Source organism: Geotrypetes seraphini, chromosome 5 (assembly GCF_902459505.1).
Source record: "Geotrypetes seraphini chromosome 5, aGeoSer1.1, whole genome shotgun sequence".
NCBI lineage: Eukaryota > Metazoa > Chordata > Amphibia > Gymnophiona > Dermophiidae > Geotrypetes > Geotrypetes seraphini.
Genome location: NC_047088.1, coordinates 145734087 through 145751262, shown reverse-complemented (window position 1 = coordinate 145751262; position 17176 = coordinate 145734087). Strand labels below are relative to the sequence as shown.

General features: G+C 40.7%; 1 protein-coding gene across 4 annotated transcripts in view; it reads left to right on the top strand.

The window, feature by feature from the left end:
• The window catches only part of PARD3B (par-3 family cell polarity regulator beta), a 1834390-nt gene that overhangs the window by 827125 nt on the left and 990089 nt on the right, over positions 1-17176 (top strand). For all 4 annotated transcript variants that reach the window (XM_033945029.1, XM_033945028.1, XM_033945030.1 and 1 more), the window contains one exon: positions 4727-4855. In XM_033945029.1, the coding sequence (XP_033800920.1) occupies positions 4727-4855 (129 nt within the window). The remainder of the gene's footprint in view (positions 1-4726; positions 4856-17176) is intronic.

The window sequence follows — 17176 nt, the reverse complement described above, 5'->3', positions numbered from 1 at the left end:
TTTAAAGGTGTGATTAATATTTTTATGGGGGTGGGGGGATCGGTGATCACTGGGGTAGTGTGTGGGGGTCTGTTTTATGTGTTTACATGGTCTAAGTCACAATGTCCAAGTTCCGTCGATCCTAGGCTGTATAACTTCCGGTTGTACATGCTGTACGACTAAGTCTAAGCCGGCCCATGTCCCGCTCAACTCCCACTCTCGACACTCCTCCTGAAATGCCCTGTTTAGCTTAGGTCGTTCAGCGGCACTATTAAGGCCTAGGTCGTTTAGAAATACATCCAAAACCCGTTTTTATTATCGGCACTTGGACGTATTTGGACAATGTTCGTCCAAGTGCTGACTTAGGCCTGTTTTTGGACATTTTTCTCTTTCGATTATGAGCCCCTAAGGATTCACTTAATAGCAAAACAACTATAGATCAGTAGCTAGCATTCCACTGTTTGAAAAAATAATGGAGGGATTGGTAAACGTTGAATTGGTAAAATATTTGGATAAATTTAACATCTTACATGATAATCAATCTGGATTTTGTTCTGGATATAGTACAGAAACAGTGATAGCATCATTAATAAATCAACTTACTATCTTGTTCAGTATTGGTACTAGTGCCCTGATCCTTCAGTTAGACTTGAGCAGCACTTTTGATCTAGTAGATCATGATCAACTATTGAACTGTTTGGATTCAATTGGGATGAGTGGTAGTGTAATAAACTGGTTTAGAGGATTTCTAGAACAAAGAACATACAAAGTGTTTACTGAGGATAATTCTTATTCATGGAAGAATTCATGTGGAGTCCCGCAGTGTTCTCCTTTATCTCCAACATTGTTTAATATATATTTAGTTCCTCTAGCATATTTATTTCAAAGTCTAGATATAATGTTCTATATTTATGCAGATGATATCACCATATTGTTACCTTGCAAGGTTATCTCGAAGGAGCTGATTACTCAAATTTCTAATATTTTGGAAAAGGTAGAACAGTGGATGTCACAAGTTAGATTGAAGCTTAATCCTGAAAAAAACAAGATTTTCTTTGTGATCCCTAATGAAAAAATTCAGGAAACTACTATTCAATTGAAGGGTCAAAGTTTTGAGATAGTGCCAAACTTGAAAATTTTGGGAATAACTTTAGATCGTAGCTTAACTTTTAGGAAGCAAACAGATCTGTTAATTTAAAAAAAGTTATGCAATACTGTGAAAATTGAGGACCATCAAGAAGTTCTTTGATATGGAGACCTTCCGGTTGTTAGTCCAATCTACTGTTCTGTCCACTTTGGATTATTGTAATATTGTTTATTTGGGGTTACCTAAAAATATTTTATCAAGACTCCAATTAGTTCAGAATGCTGCTGTTCATCTGATTTTTGGTCTTAAAAAATATGATCATGTCAGTCCTTTTTATGCTAAGTTGCACTGGTTGCCATTTGAGACGAGAGTGCTTTTTAAGTTTGGGTGTATTTGTTATAAGGCACTTTTTGGATTACTGCCCTCTTATTTAGTTTCTTATTTGAAACTGTCTTATTCAAAATGTACCAGAAACTCAGGTATGTTCATCTTCCCTACCCCAAGGGCAAGCTGTTACAAGACTTTTTTGGACAGGACATTGGAATATCAGGCTGGGAAGATGAACTCCTGGTTAAATTTGTGGATGGCCCAATCCTATTCTTACTTAACATTTAGGAAATTATTAAAAATTCACTTATTCGATAAACAAGAATGTTGATTTTATATTTATGATGAGGTGTTTTATCTTTTTATCTTTTATGTTTTTAATTGATAATAATAGTTTGGAACCAGGAGAGGAAGTGATGTCACCGATGCAAATGGACGCCTGAACTAGGAACTCCGTTTGTGCCCTGAGCTTCTCCCTTCTTCGTGTTGTTATCGCGCTGAAAAACATCCTTCTTACCTGCTACCGGTACAGTATTGGTGTGTGGAGGGAATGGTGACCCGCAGAAAGCTCCCCTGTGACAAAGTGGGGCAGCGCACAATGGAACAGGCGCTGAGCAGGGGCACACGTGGGGGCAATGTTATAGAGTCCAGCGGGAGTGGCGCCGTGAGCTTGGGGATAGCTATAGAGGCAGTGGCTGATATGATCGCTGAGCCGGCCCCGGAACGTACACCTCGTGACCCGCTGACTAAGGCCAATATGCAGTAATGGATTTTGGAAGTTAAATCGGAGATTTCAGCTGTGGCGGTGCAGGTACGGGAGGCAGTTCAGGAGCTTCGAACAGACCTGGTGGAAGTGGGCACGCGGGTGGAAGTGGTGGAGACCTGCCTGGATAGTTGTGATGGGGGTGCAACGAAAACTGGAGAGTGTCTCGACCGAATATCAGTTTTTGCTGGACAAACTGGAGGATTTAGAGGACCGCACCCGGCGCAACAATCTGCGGATGTGGGCCTGCCTGATTGACCGGAGTGTTAAGATGTGCGGGCCACTGTGATTAAATTGCCTCGTTGGTTGTTGCAGAGTGAAACTTTGGAACTGGGGATTGAAAGAGCACACAGGGTGCTGGGCCCCCGAGTTAGTGATCAGCCCAAGGATATAGTGCTATGCTTTCAGAGCTTTATGCTTAAGGAGCAAGTCTTGCAGAGAGCCTGGGACATGGATACGGTGACATGGGAGGGTCATCGCTTGGAATTCTATCACGACTTAGCTGCCAGCATGTTACAGAAGCATCAAACCTTTCGGGAGGTGACCAAGGCTCTGCAGCGAAGTAACCTGAGATACCGCTGGACTTACCCTTGTCTAACTTTGTCTTGAATCCCTGGAGGGTATTTTCCCCTAAGACAGCCTTCGGAAAAGAGTTCCAATTTTCCACCACTCTCTAGGTGAAAAATAACTTCCCTACGTTTGTATGGAATCTATCCCCTTTTAACTTTAGAGAGCGCCCTCTTGTTCTCCCTACCTTGAAGAGGATGAACAACCTGTCTTTATCTACTAAGTCTATTCCCTTCATTATCTTGAACGTTTCAATCATGTCCCCTCACAGTCTCCTCTTTTCAAGGGAGAAGAGGCCCAGTTTATCTAATCTTTCGATGTACGACAACTCCTCCAGTCCCTTAACCATTTTAGTCGCTCTTCTCTTGACCCTTTCGAGTAGTACCATGTACTTATTCAAGTATGGAAACCAGTGTTGGGCGCAGTATTCCAGGTGAGGTTGCACCATGGCCCAGTACAGCGGCATGATAATCTTCTGTTCGTGATCCCCTTCTTAATCATTCCAAGCATTCAATTTGCCCTTTTCAATGCCACTGTGCATTGCACAGACTTCATCATCGACTTGTCGACCAGAACTCCCAAATCTCTTTCCTGGGGGGAGGTCTCTCCGAGTACTGCACCAGATATCCTGTATTCATATAAAAGATTTTTGTTACCGACATGTATCACCTTACACTTATCCACGTTAAACTTAATTTGCCATTTCGCGGCCCATTTCCGATTGTGTATGCAGTAATGCTTGAAGTGAGAAGAGGAAAAGTAGCCATGGGAGGGAGAAACAGAGTAAATGAAGCAATGAAGTATAATGGGAGCACCAATTATGTATAGGCGATCCTCTCTGTAGGCTGCCTAATTATCTTAAGGTAAGAGTGGAAGGCCAGGGGGGATGCTGGAGGATACTGCAGCACTTCCAGACTGACCTTCAGTGGCCGGCCAGCAAGAAGCAGCGCTGCCCCTCCTACTTTAGGAGACCTGAAGGCACTGAATCGGGAGGCCAATTTCTAAAAAAAGATTTGATTCAAATCGATTCACCCGAAGTAAATCAGTGAATCAATTTGAATCAGAAATCAGGCAGCACTACTCTAGACTACTGCAATATTGTACATCTGGGAGGCTTTCATAAAAACTTTTATCAACTTTGATTGATACAAAGTACTGCAGTACTTTTAATTTTCAGATTGAAAAAGGCAAATCATATAACCTCATACTATGGAGAATTACATTGGCTCCTTGTTGAGGCCAGGGTGCTATTTAAGTTGGGATGTTTACGTAACAAGGTTCTGTATGGTATGGCCCCAGTGTATCTAGTTGATCAATTTAACTTTTCTAGTTTTAGTTATTCCTCATCTAAATCAACATTGTTTGATTTTTCATCCGTCAGGGTATGTCATTATAAAAGATATCTAAATCAATTGCTTTTGTATCAAGATGATACATGGGATTCTGACTTTTGTCAGTTATTTTCTACCTCCATATTTTATGCAAATTTTAGGAAATTGTTAAAAACTTATGTATATGCAAAATTCTTGTAATATTATTCAACTGAGATGTTCAGGAATAGTTTATAGTTTGTTGATGTTTGCTTTCTCAAAAATGTTTAACCACGAGGATCTTCAAGGTTTTGCGATATATAACTGCTATGTTATGTTATGTTATTTTTCAACAATGGGCAGGCATTAAAATTTTTTGCAAGTTAAAATGTAGTTCAAGAATTTGAAAGTAATAAACTAGATACTTCACATGGACATAGGTATCCAGTGTACACATTTCTAGATTAACCCCAATCTTGAGTAATTTTAATTTGTGGATTCCATGTAATAGTCAGTGATTGGATTTTTCCAACAGAATGTGCTAGTTTTTATTGCCTCTCATAACCTATGAAGTTACCTGTAGACTTTCTCTTTCTTTCACTTTGTAAGGACTGCTGTGATAATTGAAAACCTCTAATGTTTTATAGTTTATCACAGTGTTAGTGTGATGATTTTTCTGATTGCTTCCATTAGGTGAACGGCAGGGACATCATTGGTCAGACCCAGGAAGAGCTGGTGGCCATGCTACGGAGTACTAAACAAGGAGATACTGTTTCTATGGTGGTTGCTCGGCAGGAGGAAGCCTTTTTACCTCGAGAACTGGTAAAAATCCTTTTCATAAATCTGCTACTACTTTAATGTATAAAACTAACCTGTTTCTTATAGACAGTGCCCAGTTAGAAAGTTGTGGATAAAACTTATACTTGGTAACAAAAATGATTTATAGTCTTGTCAGACATGTGCTTTGCTACACATGTTGTTCAGGTAATGCTATCCATGATTCATGAAGATATCTGACTCTTTAGTGTTTTTTTTAAACATAAAAACAACATAAAAGTATTTGAAAGTCATTAAATGAATCTTGGTGGAATACAGCTATGAGAAATAGTTATATAATTGTACTGCAGTTTTTACAGCTATGAGAAATCCACTATAATAAAACCCTCAGCATGCATGCGCATTTGAAACTCCGTGTGGACATGCTTTGTGTTCCTTGTCTCCGTGTCGCCACATGCGCAGTAGGAACCTGCGGCGGTTTCTCCATCGGCCTCCGTCCTCATGTGCGGCAATGGCTTTCTCCCTCCCAAACCCCAGCCAGCCTGTGTCTTGACGAACAGCAAATGTCCAAGCCTCTAGGGGTCAAGGCACCGCTGCCAGGCACACACACAGGAAGGAGCCGCAGGTAAAAGGGAGGAGAGCTGCGATCGGACATCTTGCTTGAGAGAGACAGAAAGCCCTGAGGTTTCCCAGCCTAGCAGATGCTGGACAGGGAGCAGAGAAGGGAGAAGGGGTACTACTGGACAGGGGGAGGTAAAAATAAGGGGAGAAGGGCTACTGCTGGACAAGGGGAGCAGGGAAGGGGGGTGCTGCTGGACAGGGGGAGGGAAAAGGAAGGGAAAAGGGCTACTGCTGGACAGGGGGAGATAAAAGGAACGGAGAAGGGCTACTTCTGGACAGGGGGAACAGGGAAGGGGTGCTGCTGGACAGGGGGAGAGACAGAAAGAAAGACATACAGACAGGGGGCCAGGGAGAGAGAAAGAAAGAAAGACAGACAGACAGAAAGAAAGAAATGCCTGTCTATTCTAGCACCTGTTAATGTAACAGGCTAAAAAAAACTAGTAGTTATATAATTGTACTCCAGTTTTGTTATGGTGAGTAGTATGTGTATGGCCCAACATTGCACACCATCAGGCTAAAGGGCTTTAATATAGCATGGGCTAACTGAAATATACAGCCTAAGTGTCAATCATCAGCCCCAATGTGCTGAAATTTTATAAGAAAACTGCATGATGGTTGCAAAACTTCTTGCAAAAATTGTCATTATAATGTAAATGCCGTATATGTTATCCAAATATAATTAAGTAAATACTTAGCTTTGTTCATGATCAAAGCTCTGACTGTAAGAGAAACGCTGAAAAAAATATTGCATAACCTGACATGACAGCAATACTTGTTACCAGGTTGGGTTGCAACGTGATGCTTTTTTTTACTTTTCTCCTAGTCAGAGGTTTGATCATGAAACAGAAATATGTATTTGATTTTTTTTTTTTTTTTTTTGATTACACATACAGGTATGATATATGCATTATAATAGTTTTTTGCAAGAAGTTTTGGGACCATTCATGGTGATGATAATTGAAATTTTGAAATTTATATTTCATAATTGCATTTAGGTTTCTGAGTTTTCAAGTTAAAAAAAAAATTCATTATATAGGGGCTAATGATTGACACATTTGATTTGTATTTCAGCTAGCTTGTGCTTTACTGATGGCCTTTAGTCTAATGGTCCTTCGCATATATAAACAAAATTTGTGGGGTGTTAATAATTTGTTTTTCATTTGTTTGGGTGTTTGGTAATAGTTGACCAACATTTAATCAGCTATTGGATCATTCTCTTTCCCAAAATCTTGTCTATCTTTATTTCCTTAGAAATTATTAAAATGGAGCCAGCTTATTCCAAATGTGAGACATCCATCTCCAATCATCCACCAGCTTCATCTGGTTCCCATCATGCCTTTTCTCCTGCACTAGCCAAAGCTGCTGCACCTCTCTATGGCAGCAAACCCTACCATGTGCTGTATCCATGCAGGAATATTATACAGAAAGGATATTCCTACAATCATAGCATCTTGTGCCTCCTCAGACACACTGATTGCTGTGAACTCCCATGAACCCAAAATAATTTTCAGGCTGATTACGCTAACTGAAAAGTCACCCTCTTGTACAAGAAACATGGAGGCACCTGTAGTGAAGGATGAGGCCAAGGAGGAAATAATAGCTTGCCTGGCTCCATGAGAATATTGCTGTGAATGTGAGAGTCTCCCCAGCTTCCCCTTACATTTCAGCATCTTAAGTAAAATGTGTCCAGTATCACCAAACTCCACCTCAGCACCCTACTTGGATGCCATCTTGATTCAACAAACAAACCTTGGTTACTTTATGCAACAAAATAGAGTTGTAGAATTAAAAACAAAAAATAAACTAGATAAAACGGGCAATTTTGGTGTCTGGGCAAAAGTAATATGTAATGCTTTGTTTTATTCATACATTTAAGTTTAGCATTTCACCTTCAAAAAATATCACTTGTGAGAGCCTGTATTCCAATCACTCCAACGAAGGAGCAATATTTAATTGATCCCTCTGTGACTCTTCTCTATAGATGTTTATACCACTAACATGGTCCTCAGATACACCACCTCGGGCTCCAATTGATTCATAGCCCCAGGCTTTATGTGTGGCCTTCTCATCGGACCCGCGAGTGATATGATAATTTTAAATAACTTATTTCCAATAGTTATAAATAGTTTAAATAGGTTAGTAATATAACTTATCTTACACGTAGTCTTCAAAACTGGGATAGCTTAGCCGACATATTTCACTAAACAAGTTTCATCAAGGCCATATATCCCTGTAGAGATTAAATATAAATAGCTACTTATGTTTGTTAAAACTAACGCAAACCCAAAACTAACTTTCACAATTGGGTCTATTAATAGACTAAGGGGCTCATAATAATAATTTTAAAAAAGTCTAATTGGCCTAAATGGGTACTTGGACGATCCAAAAGCCTGATCGTCCAAGCAACGTAACCAAATTGGTTTTTATGTATCTAAAACCAGTTTTGGCCTTTTCCCTGCCTCTAAACGCCTAGAGCAAAAAGAGGCGTTTTTAGAGGAAGGGAAAGGGTGGGAGGGGCAGGAGGGGGGCCGACCTAGACATAGTCATACAGCAGGTATAACCAAAAGTTTAGACAGGTTGCCTAGTCGGCATTTATACGTTTTGACTTGAACCAAGTCAAAACAGGTATAAGTTCCGAAAAAGGGGCTACTGAGCTGATCATGGCTGCCGTGATTAGCTCAGTAGTCCCAGCAACCTGCCTACTCACCACCGCAACGATCGCAGCAGGAGAGATTTGCTATCTCTCCTGCCGTGATAGCCGATCACCCCTCTACCCGAACTGCTCACCCTCCAACCCCCCCCCCCCCCCCGATCGTATCGGGCAAGAGGGATCCCAGACCCTCCTGCCCCGACGCAGCTCCCCCTCCCCCCGATTGGATCAGGCAGGAGAGATGGTAACAGTAGATCAGTTACAACATATAACCAATTTTCAATTAATCCATAAGCTTCACCATACCTCCTTGTTTCAGATTTCACAATTAAGTAGAAATTCATCGTTGTAGGAAGCAATCTTGTAGTGGATTAATAACACTTTAACTGACCTGTTATCCAAACATCTTAGGACCTGGTGTTGGTTAACAAATTAGAAAAATTGACTGGTTCCCTTTTTATCAAACAACAGTAGAGCTTTTTATCGTGGGCTAGTGAGGTAAATACTCCGACACTCATTTAATTCCTATGAGCGTTAGAACATTTATATTGCTGATCCATGGTAAAAACAAACAAACAAACAAAAAAAAAAACCCTCTACCACAGTTTGATAAAAGGGGGCCTTTATGAACTTGTAATAACATAATGTATGGTAGTTACTGATATTGGAAGAAAAGTGCAAATAAATTAAGTATATGTTTTAGCGGGTTAGAAGTAATATGTCTGATGTAGTAAAAGGTTCTTGCTCACACAGCTTGAGTACAGGCAAGGGGCTGTGTTTGAAAGAGAGGACATGAGTATAAGAGTGACCGAAGACAAAAGTCACCAAGATGTAAAGAAAGCAGGATATCAACTATTGTTCTAGCAGCCAAATTGCTTTTAGAGCGCAAATGCATACAGAAATAAAGAATAAGCTTACTGTTACTAACTTAAACTCTTTACTTCAACCTAAAATATTTTTATCAGGTTTTTTTTTAAATATTAATTTTCCCTCCTGAAGAAATATTATTTTACTTAACCTTTCAAGAGTTTCTATGATTAACTTCAGTCTATTTTCTGGTTATAAAAATAGATTTAGATATTAAACAATTAAGAACAAATCGATGGATTCTTATTTTACACTTGAAGTCAATTAATAAGTTCCCATGCAATATACCTGCTCTTGGAGCAAGCACAATGGTGTAAAGGTTTCTATTCCATGTTGCTTCTGCGGTCTACTTTGGATTCTTAACTTAGATGTCAATTTACACCCCTGGGAGTATGGGGATAAATCCTATTAAGGTATATTGATATCAAGAGGTCACATTGTGAATAGTCCTGATAGTGATTAGATTAATTTTCTGGGCATCATGAAGTAATTTTGATTCTTGATCTGTTAATAGGAGGGAATACAAGTGAAATAAATAAAGAGAAACAATGGAGATAGTGAATTATGGCTGTCTGATGAGAGGCAAGAAGCAGTTTTTGGATTTAGCTCATATCTTTTTTAGAAATAATAAGGCAAGCTAAATCCAGGTACAATAGCTATTTCTCTACCCCTGGATTACTTACAACCCAAGTTTGTATCTGAAGCAATGGAAAGATAAGTGACTTGCCTAGGCCATAATCCTTGTCACTGGGTTTTGAACTTAGATTCTGTGATTTTCAGCCTCATAGGGCCTTTCGTTAGCCAGGCTACTATGCTCAGCCCCCAAATCATGTATTCATTTCTACATGCAGTTCATTAGTTTTATCCCTCTGTTGCTGTCCATACAGTTCATAAGAATCTCTCCTCTGTTGCTGTTCTCCCCTTAATCTGTTGCTCTGTATATCATACACTTCTCCCTCCGAATTTGCGGTTTCAGCAATCGCGGTTTCAATTATTTGCGGTTTTTAGCTTGCTGGCTCCTCCCCCCCCCCCCAATTGCGTCAGCTTGCATAGATAAATCGCTGATTCCAAGCATTTACAGAGAAAATCCATTGATTTCCAGCACTTTCTTCACCATGTTTTGCCTCTTCTTCAGGAACAGGCCAGGTCTCCTACCATGTTATTTACGGTTTCACTATATTCACGATGGTTTTTAATAGAAAACTGCGAATAACATATGAAAAAGTTATTTGCAGTTCTTTTAATCCCCTATCACAGCTAATACGAAGGGAGAAGTGTATATGTGAATTTGCATCCTTGTTTCCCATCATTTGCCATGCTACTGTACTCAGCACCCAAAACATATACATAGGAATTTCTACTACAGCTCTTCATCCTTTTAATCTGTTATTCTATATATCTGTGGTATGTGAAGTTGTTACCATGTTGCTAAACCTTCTACTGTGTATGTAAACTTGTAACCCGTTCTGGGCTCTTCTGGGAGGGTGGTCTAGAAATTTGATTAAATAAATAAATAACCACTAGCCTACTCTTCCACAGCAAAATAGAAAGAAGTGATGGAGTAAGGGGAGGCTTATTTTAATCATTTGGTTACTGTTTGATTTATTGTTTTACTACTTGGGATCTAGCTAGGTACTTGGGACCTGGGTTGGCTACTGTTGGGAACTGGATACTGGGCTTCATGGACATTGAGTCTGTCCCAGTATGGCAATTCTTATGTTTAATTGATCATGTATGTATTTATGTAAACCACCTAGGTCTTAGGTAGTTAACAAATATTTTAAATAAATACATAAATCTTTATTTTTAGAAAATAAAATGCAGCAAGGCCTAGTTTGAAAAAGCCATGTAAAAAGCGAAGGTTATGGATCCCTTTAGCTAAGAACCAAATCTTCATAATGGTGAACAGTTGTTATAGGTGCAGTGGCAATACATAAAATTACTTAGCGTATCTGGGCTTATATATTATTGAAGCACATAAATAAGGCTATTTGCCCAAAACAAAATATTTATTAATTTTGTACATATGTGAGTTCAATCTGAATGGTGTCTGCTACTAAATGAAAGTCAAAATACAATGGCAATGGCATGACCACAATGACAACAGAACTGGGATGAATAATTCTTTATTCTGTAAGAGACCCGACACTGCCAGTGTCTTGGCCTGCCTCAGGGGTCTTTTTAATTGTCTGTCATATGATTTCCTTATCAAAAATAATTGTCCCAGTATTGAATTAGACCATTTCACATGACCAGCATTCAACACTAGTTGGTCGTGTGAAATGGTCTAATTTGATATTGGGACAATTATTTTTGATAAGGCAGTGTCGGGTCTCTTACAGAATAAATAATTATTCATCCCAGTTCTGTTGGCGTGTAAACTTCTTTGTTGGTGTTATTGACTTTTTGTGTGTTTCGGCCCCTTTATTTATGTTGTACATGACCACAATATATATACCATAGAAGCTGAAGATATATGTACAGGGCAATGAAAATGGTTTGAACCATGCTGAAAGATTAGTTAAACCTGACATCAATAGCATTGGTAAAAGGAGATAGTCCCATTGAGTTGATCCAGTATGTTGAATAAAACATATCGATTTTAGATAGTAGATAGTACAGCGAGAGATTAGAGAAACTGGGCCTCTTCTCCCTCGAAAAGAGGAGATTTAGAGGGGACATGATCGAAACGTTCAAGATAGAGAGCTGCACGGGGACAGAAATCCCACCCATCCCCGCCCGTCCCCGCCAGGATCCTCTCTGTCCCCACCAGTCCCCATCAAGATCCTCTCCGTCCCCACCCATCCCCACAAGGAATTACCTCCATCCCTGCCCATCCCCATAAAATGCAGCAATTACTTCTGACAGGATCATCAATTCCACAGTTTCTTTTGTGTTTGCACTGCTGTTTTCCTTGTGGAATCTCTTTGGTGGAACCCTTTTTTGTTTTCTGTTCAGGAAATTAACTTATAAACCCCCTCTTTTACTAAGGCTGACGTGCCCATTATATTATATGGACAAACCCTGCTTCCAAAGCCTTCCATCCCCGTGGGAGTCCCATTGGCCAGAGGCGGGTCCCCATGGGAGTCCCGTGGGCCAGAGGGGGATTCCCGTGAGAGTCCTGTGGGATTCCCGCAATCCCCGTTCCCATGCAGACCTCTAGTTCAAGATACTGAAGGGGATAGACTTAGTAGATAAAGACAGGTTGTTCACCCTCTCCAAGGAAGGGAGAACGAGAGGGCACTCTCTAAAGTTGAAAGGGGATTATTCCGTACGAACGTAAGGAAGTTCTTCACCCAGAGAGTGGTAGGAAACTGGAACGCTCTTCCAAAGTTTGTCGTAGGGGAAAACACCCTCCAAGTTCCTGCTCAACTGGAAAGTACGCCGGTGAGGCTAGGCTCATTAGAGCACTGGTCTTTGACCTGGGGGCTGCCGCGTGAGCGGACTGCTGGGCACGATGGACCACTGGTATGACCCAGCAGGAACAATTCTTATGTTCTTTAAAATAATAAATAACAGAGCAGGAGGCTAGGGATTGAAGCTAAGGATGGCAAAGATTTTAACCAGTTCTTACAGATTTTTTTTTTGTGTGAAATGGATGCACTGTAACAGATTGTCAAAGACAATAGAAGGAACAGCTGCACAAATCAGGTTTTGGACAATAGAATGCCTGGACAGATAAAGGTGTTACCTCAATGGGACAACTTTTCCATTTGTTTTACTTAGTATTCTACATTTTCTTTTGGTTTCATAACTTTTTAGATGAGGGTCAGTCTGATAAAACAATAGATTTTGCAATGATATTACTGGATTGGCATATGTAAAAATGATTATAGAGGAAGGGGAAGAGAGCAGATGCTGGGATTTCCTGCTGCAGTCTCAGTTGCTCCTAAGCTCATTTCCTGATGCAGCAAAGCCCAGCTCCTTGTAACACTGGGATCTGCTCCCCTCATCTGCCCTGTCTCTAGTACTTCTACATACTAGGTCTGATGGCGAGATGAACATATAAACAAAGTTGCACTGATGAAGGTACATAAAGGTATTTTTTCATCGTTTTATGTGTTGCATCGCATGCTCATCAGCATGTTTATGGTAAGCCACAGCAAATAGTCAGGTACTAGATGTGCAAGGTAGAGGTGTGATGTGCAAAAAATGTAGGAATGCAGCTGATAGATATACATACATAAATACACACACACATGGGTAATCGGTATTGTAGCAAAGACCAATGTTAGCAAAGTAAGGGTGGTTACCTCTAGAAAACAGATAATTAGGAAAGGATATATTTTTATGTATTTATTTACTGGGATTTATTAACTGCCCTTTTGATGAATTTACTGACAAATGAGCATATATGGAGTTTAGAAAGCTGTGTTTAGATGAAATGATGATTCACTGGAATGTTCCTCTTAGCTCCTCTTATTAGACTGGTTCCTTTGACAACCCTATATCCTAATACAAACAAGTTCAAATTGGCTAAGTTGTGATTTGTATCTGCCTGTAAAGAAGGTAAAAAGACTACAGTGAGTTTTTGGAGGTTATTCGTTACAGGGCACTAACCAAAGCAAGGTTATCATTAATGCCCAAGGAATATGCTGAATTATTTCACTTGCAGCGACAGAGCAGCAGCATCAGGAAAGTGAAGAGGAAGAAAACAACAGGGTAGCTTTACTTATAAGCCAGTGATAACACAGTATTGGGCATTTAGAACCCTTTAGTGCCAGTGCACTATGCTAGAGCCTCACCTGGTCCATAGATTAAGCTGATCCTGTCTTTCTATGACTCTATACTGCTAAATATGGTGAAAGCAGTGCCTCCTTTCCTTTAATTATTTCTAGAGCATTACCAGACATACGCAGCACTATACAGAGTCTATGTCAATTCTTCATTAAGGTTGCCTAAATTTTCTCCTAGAATGAAGAAACATGAAGAAACAAGTTCAGAACACCGCGATCTGACTAATCCACGGTTTAAAAAAATGGGAACACATTACCCCTTACTATCAGAAACTCCACTGGTTACCCGTAGAATCCAGAGTCATCTTCAAGTTTGCTTCTTCAAGTATTTGTTACAAAGCTCTCTTTGGGATGCTTCCAATTTACCTAATCTCCCAGTTCTTTCTCAACAGTTCCGACAAGAGCACTCATTGTAATCCAAGAGCATTGGATTACAATTATACATAACATAACCCCCCCAAAAAAAAATAAACAAACATAATACGTAATACCACCAATAAGAAAAGATGGGTTTGGCATGTGAGATCTCTTCATGGAGGAAGTTAGGGGGTGGGTCACTAGTGTGGGCAGACTAGATGGGCCATGGCCCTCTTCTGCCGTCATTTTCTATGTTTCTATGTTTCTAAGCATAATAACATAACAGCTAAAGTAAAAACCCTGTTTTCTCTCCCAGGGTTCTCCAAATTCTATTTTGGATCTAGTCTCTAGGTTCCTCAGAATCAAACTAAACTAAACTAATTAAATCAAGATAAAACAAACAAACAAACAAAAAACCAACTACTTAATTATTTTAAAATCTCAATATAAGACTCTACCATATGCCTGAATAAATACAATTTTTTTCAATTATTATTATTTTTTAATATCCAAACTTTGAATTCCTCTCAAATCGAATGGCAAAGAGTATGAAATCTGTGGAATAACCATTTTAAATATATCATTACAATACCCTTGCCCTTGATGCTGGTTTTCCACAGCTAGTTAATGCTAATGTCCTCTTGCTAGGGATAGGGCTAGCTCAACTATTAGGCAAAACTAGGGGCTCCTTTTACGAAGCCACATTAGCGTAATAGCGCATGCTAATTTGCCGGCTGCGCTAGCCGCTACCGCCTCCTCTTGAGCAGGTGGTAGTTTTTCGGCTAGCGCAGGGGTTAGCGCGCGTTAAAAAGTTGCGTGCGATAAAGCCTCTAACGCAGCTTCGTTAAAGGAGCCCTAAGTAGTTGCCAAGGGGAAGCAAAGAACAGCTGCTGTCAAAGCAAAACAATACATCCTGACAGCCACTAACTCTATGAACCATCAGCACTACTACTTTTATTTAATTTCTATAGCACTGAAAGGTGTACATTTAACATATAATAGACGGTCCCTTCTCAGAAGCGCTTACAGTCAATTTGAACAGGAAGACAGGACATCTCAGGTTTGGGGAGATTCTGGTAGAGGAAATGATACAATGGGTATAGGTATCTGAGAGTAGTGAGTTGGAGTTAAGAGTTGAAAGCAGTTTCAAAAAAAGTGGTCTTTTAGCTTGGATTTGAATACTGCTAGAGATGGAGCATGACATATTAAGTCAGGCAGTCTGTTCCAGGCATATGGTGTGGCAAGAAAGAAGGGGCAAAGTTTGGAGTTGGCAGTGGAGGAGATGGGTACAGATGAGAGGGACTTACCTGATGAACTGAGTTCACAGGGGGAGCATAGGGGGAGATAAGTGAAGAGAGATATTGGGGGGCTACAGAGTGAATGCACTTATAAGTCTGTAAGATGAGTTTGAACTGTATTCGGAAATGGATGTGGAGTCAATTAAGTGACTTGAGGAGAGGGGTAATTTGAGAATATCGGCTCTTGCAGAATATGAGTCATGCAGCAGCATTTTGAATGGATTAAAGGGGTGAGAGACGGATGCGCAGGAGGCCTGAGAGAAGTACATTGCAGTAGTCTAAGCGTGAGGTGATGCGAGCATGGATAAGGGTTTTGGTAGTAAGATATAGGATAATGTGCAATTTTATAGGATGCTTATGTGATAACCATGATTTCTAATCTATTATCAAAATCTTAGGGGGGGGGAGTGATATAGGCTAGGAGCCTTCAAGTTACTTAAGGGGGCTGTAAAGCCGCAGGTTCACCTAAAGGGGTCTAGAAACATTCATTGCGGCCAGTTCAGTGCAGCTGTTTCAGCACTGAATAAGAAACATAGAAACATGTCGGCAGATAAAGGCCAAATGACCCATCTAGTCTTTGACACGCAGCTCCTGATTGGTGAGGCCCGACTTTAGTACATGTAGAGGCGATTGGAGCCTACCACAAATGATTTCCTTCACTTGCCAGCGCTCTCCTACCTCTCTGGCTGCCCTCTCCTGCCTCCCCTTCATGGTCAGAAAATACCGCAAATGACCAGAACTGTGAACCGCGGACCGCAAATTTGCGGGGGAGCACTGTATAATAATTTAGCCCTCATATACACAAATATGAATCAGTTCAATAAATTATAGGGTTGGGGGGCGCTAGAGAGCCCGATCAAGATGGAGGCTTGAGTCACGAGCTCCCGCTGCTAACCCCGATATTTTGAGCATATCTCTATATATACCAGTGCAAACTACGGACTTTTTGCATGTCTGCGATGCCTCTCCCCAAGCAGGGTAAGATTGAGGCTGCCTTTGCCGGCACGTCGGGAGCCAAGCGGCAAAAACAGGATCCCCCGACGCCTACGAAAAATGAGTCGGGCAGGCCACGTGGGGAACCAGAACAAACTGTTTCTGAGCAATTACAACTGATCTCCGATATGATGTCAGAAAGCAAAGATGATATTAAAGACATTAAATATGAAATAATGAACCTCACTGAAAAGATTTCGGCGATGGATGTAAAAATGATTGCGCTGGAACGAAAAGCACAATTAATTGATGACGTCGCCAAAAATCAAAAATCGGATCGAAAAGCCATACAAGCTCTGGAGAATCAACTAGAAGATCTAGGAAATCGAGGACGCCGTCAGAATTTACGTATAAACGGCCTGAATGAGGGCGCAGAGGGAACAGATACCTGCAAGTTTTTGGAAGGATGGCTCCCTAAAGTTCTTTCCCTCACATTCACCAGGCCCTTCGAGGTTGAACGGGCCCATCGGGTGCCGACGAAGTCACCAGCCGGCTCACAGAAAGCGAGACCGATAGTGTTGAAGCTGCTCCGCTTCCCCCACGTGGCGATGATACTGGAAAAAATGCGCTCCCTCCATAAGATCGAATGGCAGGGCCAGACCATTTACATTTCAGCGGATTTTACAAAGCAAACAGCCGACAAGCGGCGAAGATTCCTTGCTCTACGCCCTCGTCTTAGAGCTTTAGAAGCCAGATTTGGTCTCCTATCACCGGCTCGTTTCAAAATAACTTATCAAAATAAGACTAAAACCTACACCGAGCCGGACGAGGTGGAGAAATTCATCAAGGAGCAAGAAGAGCTTATTACAATGGAAACGTGATTGAATTTCTCTGCATGTACCCT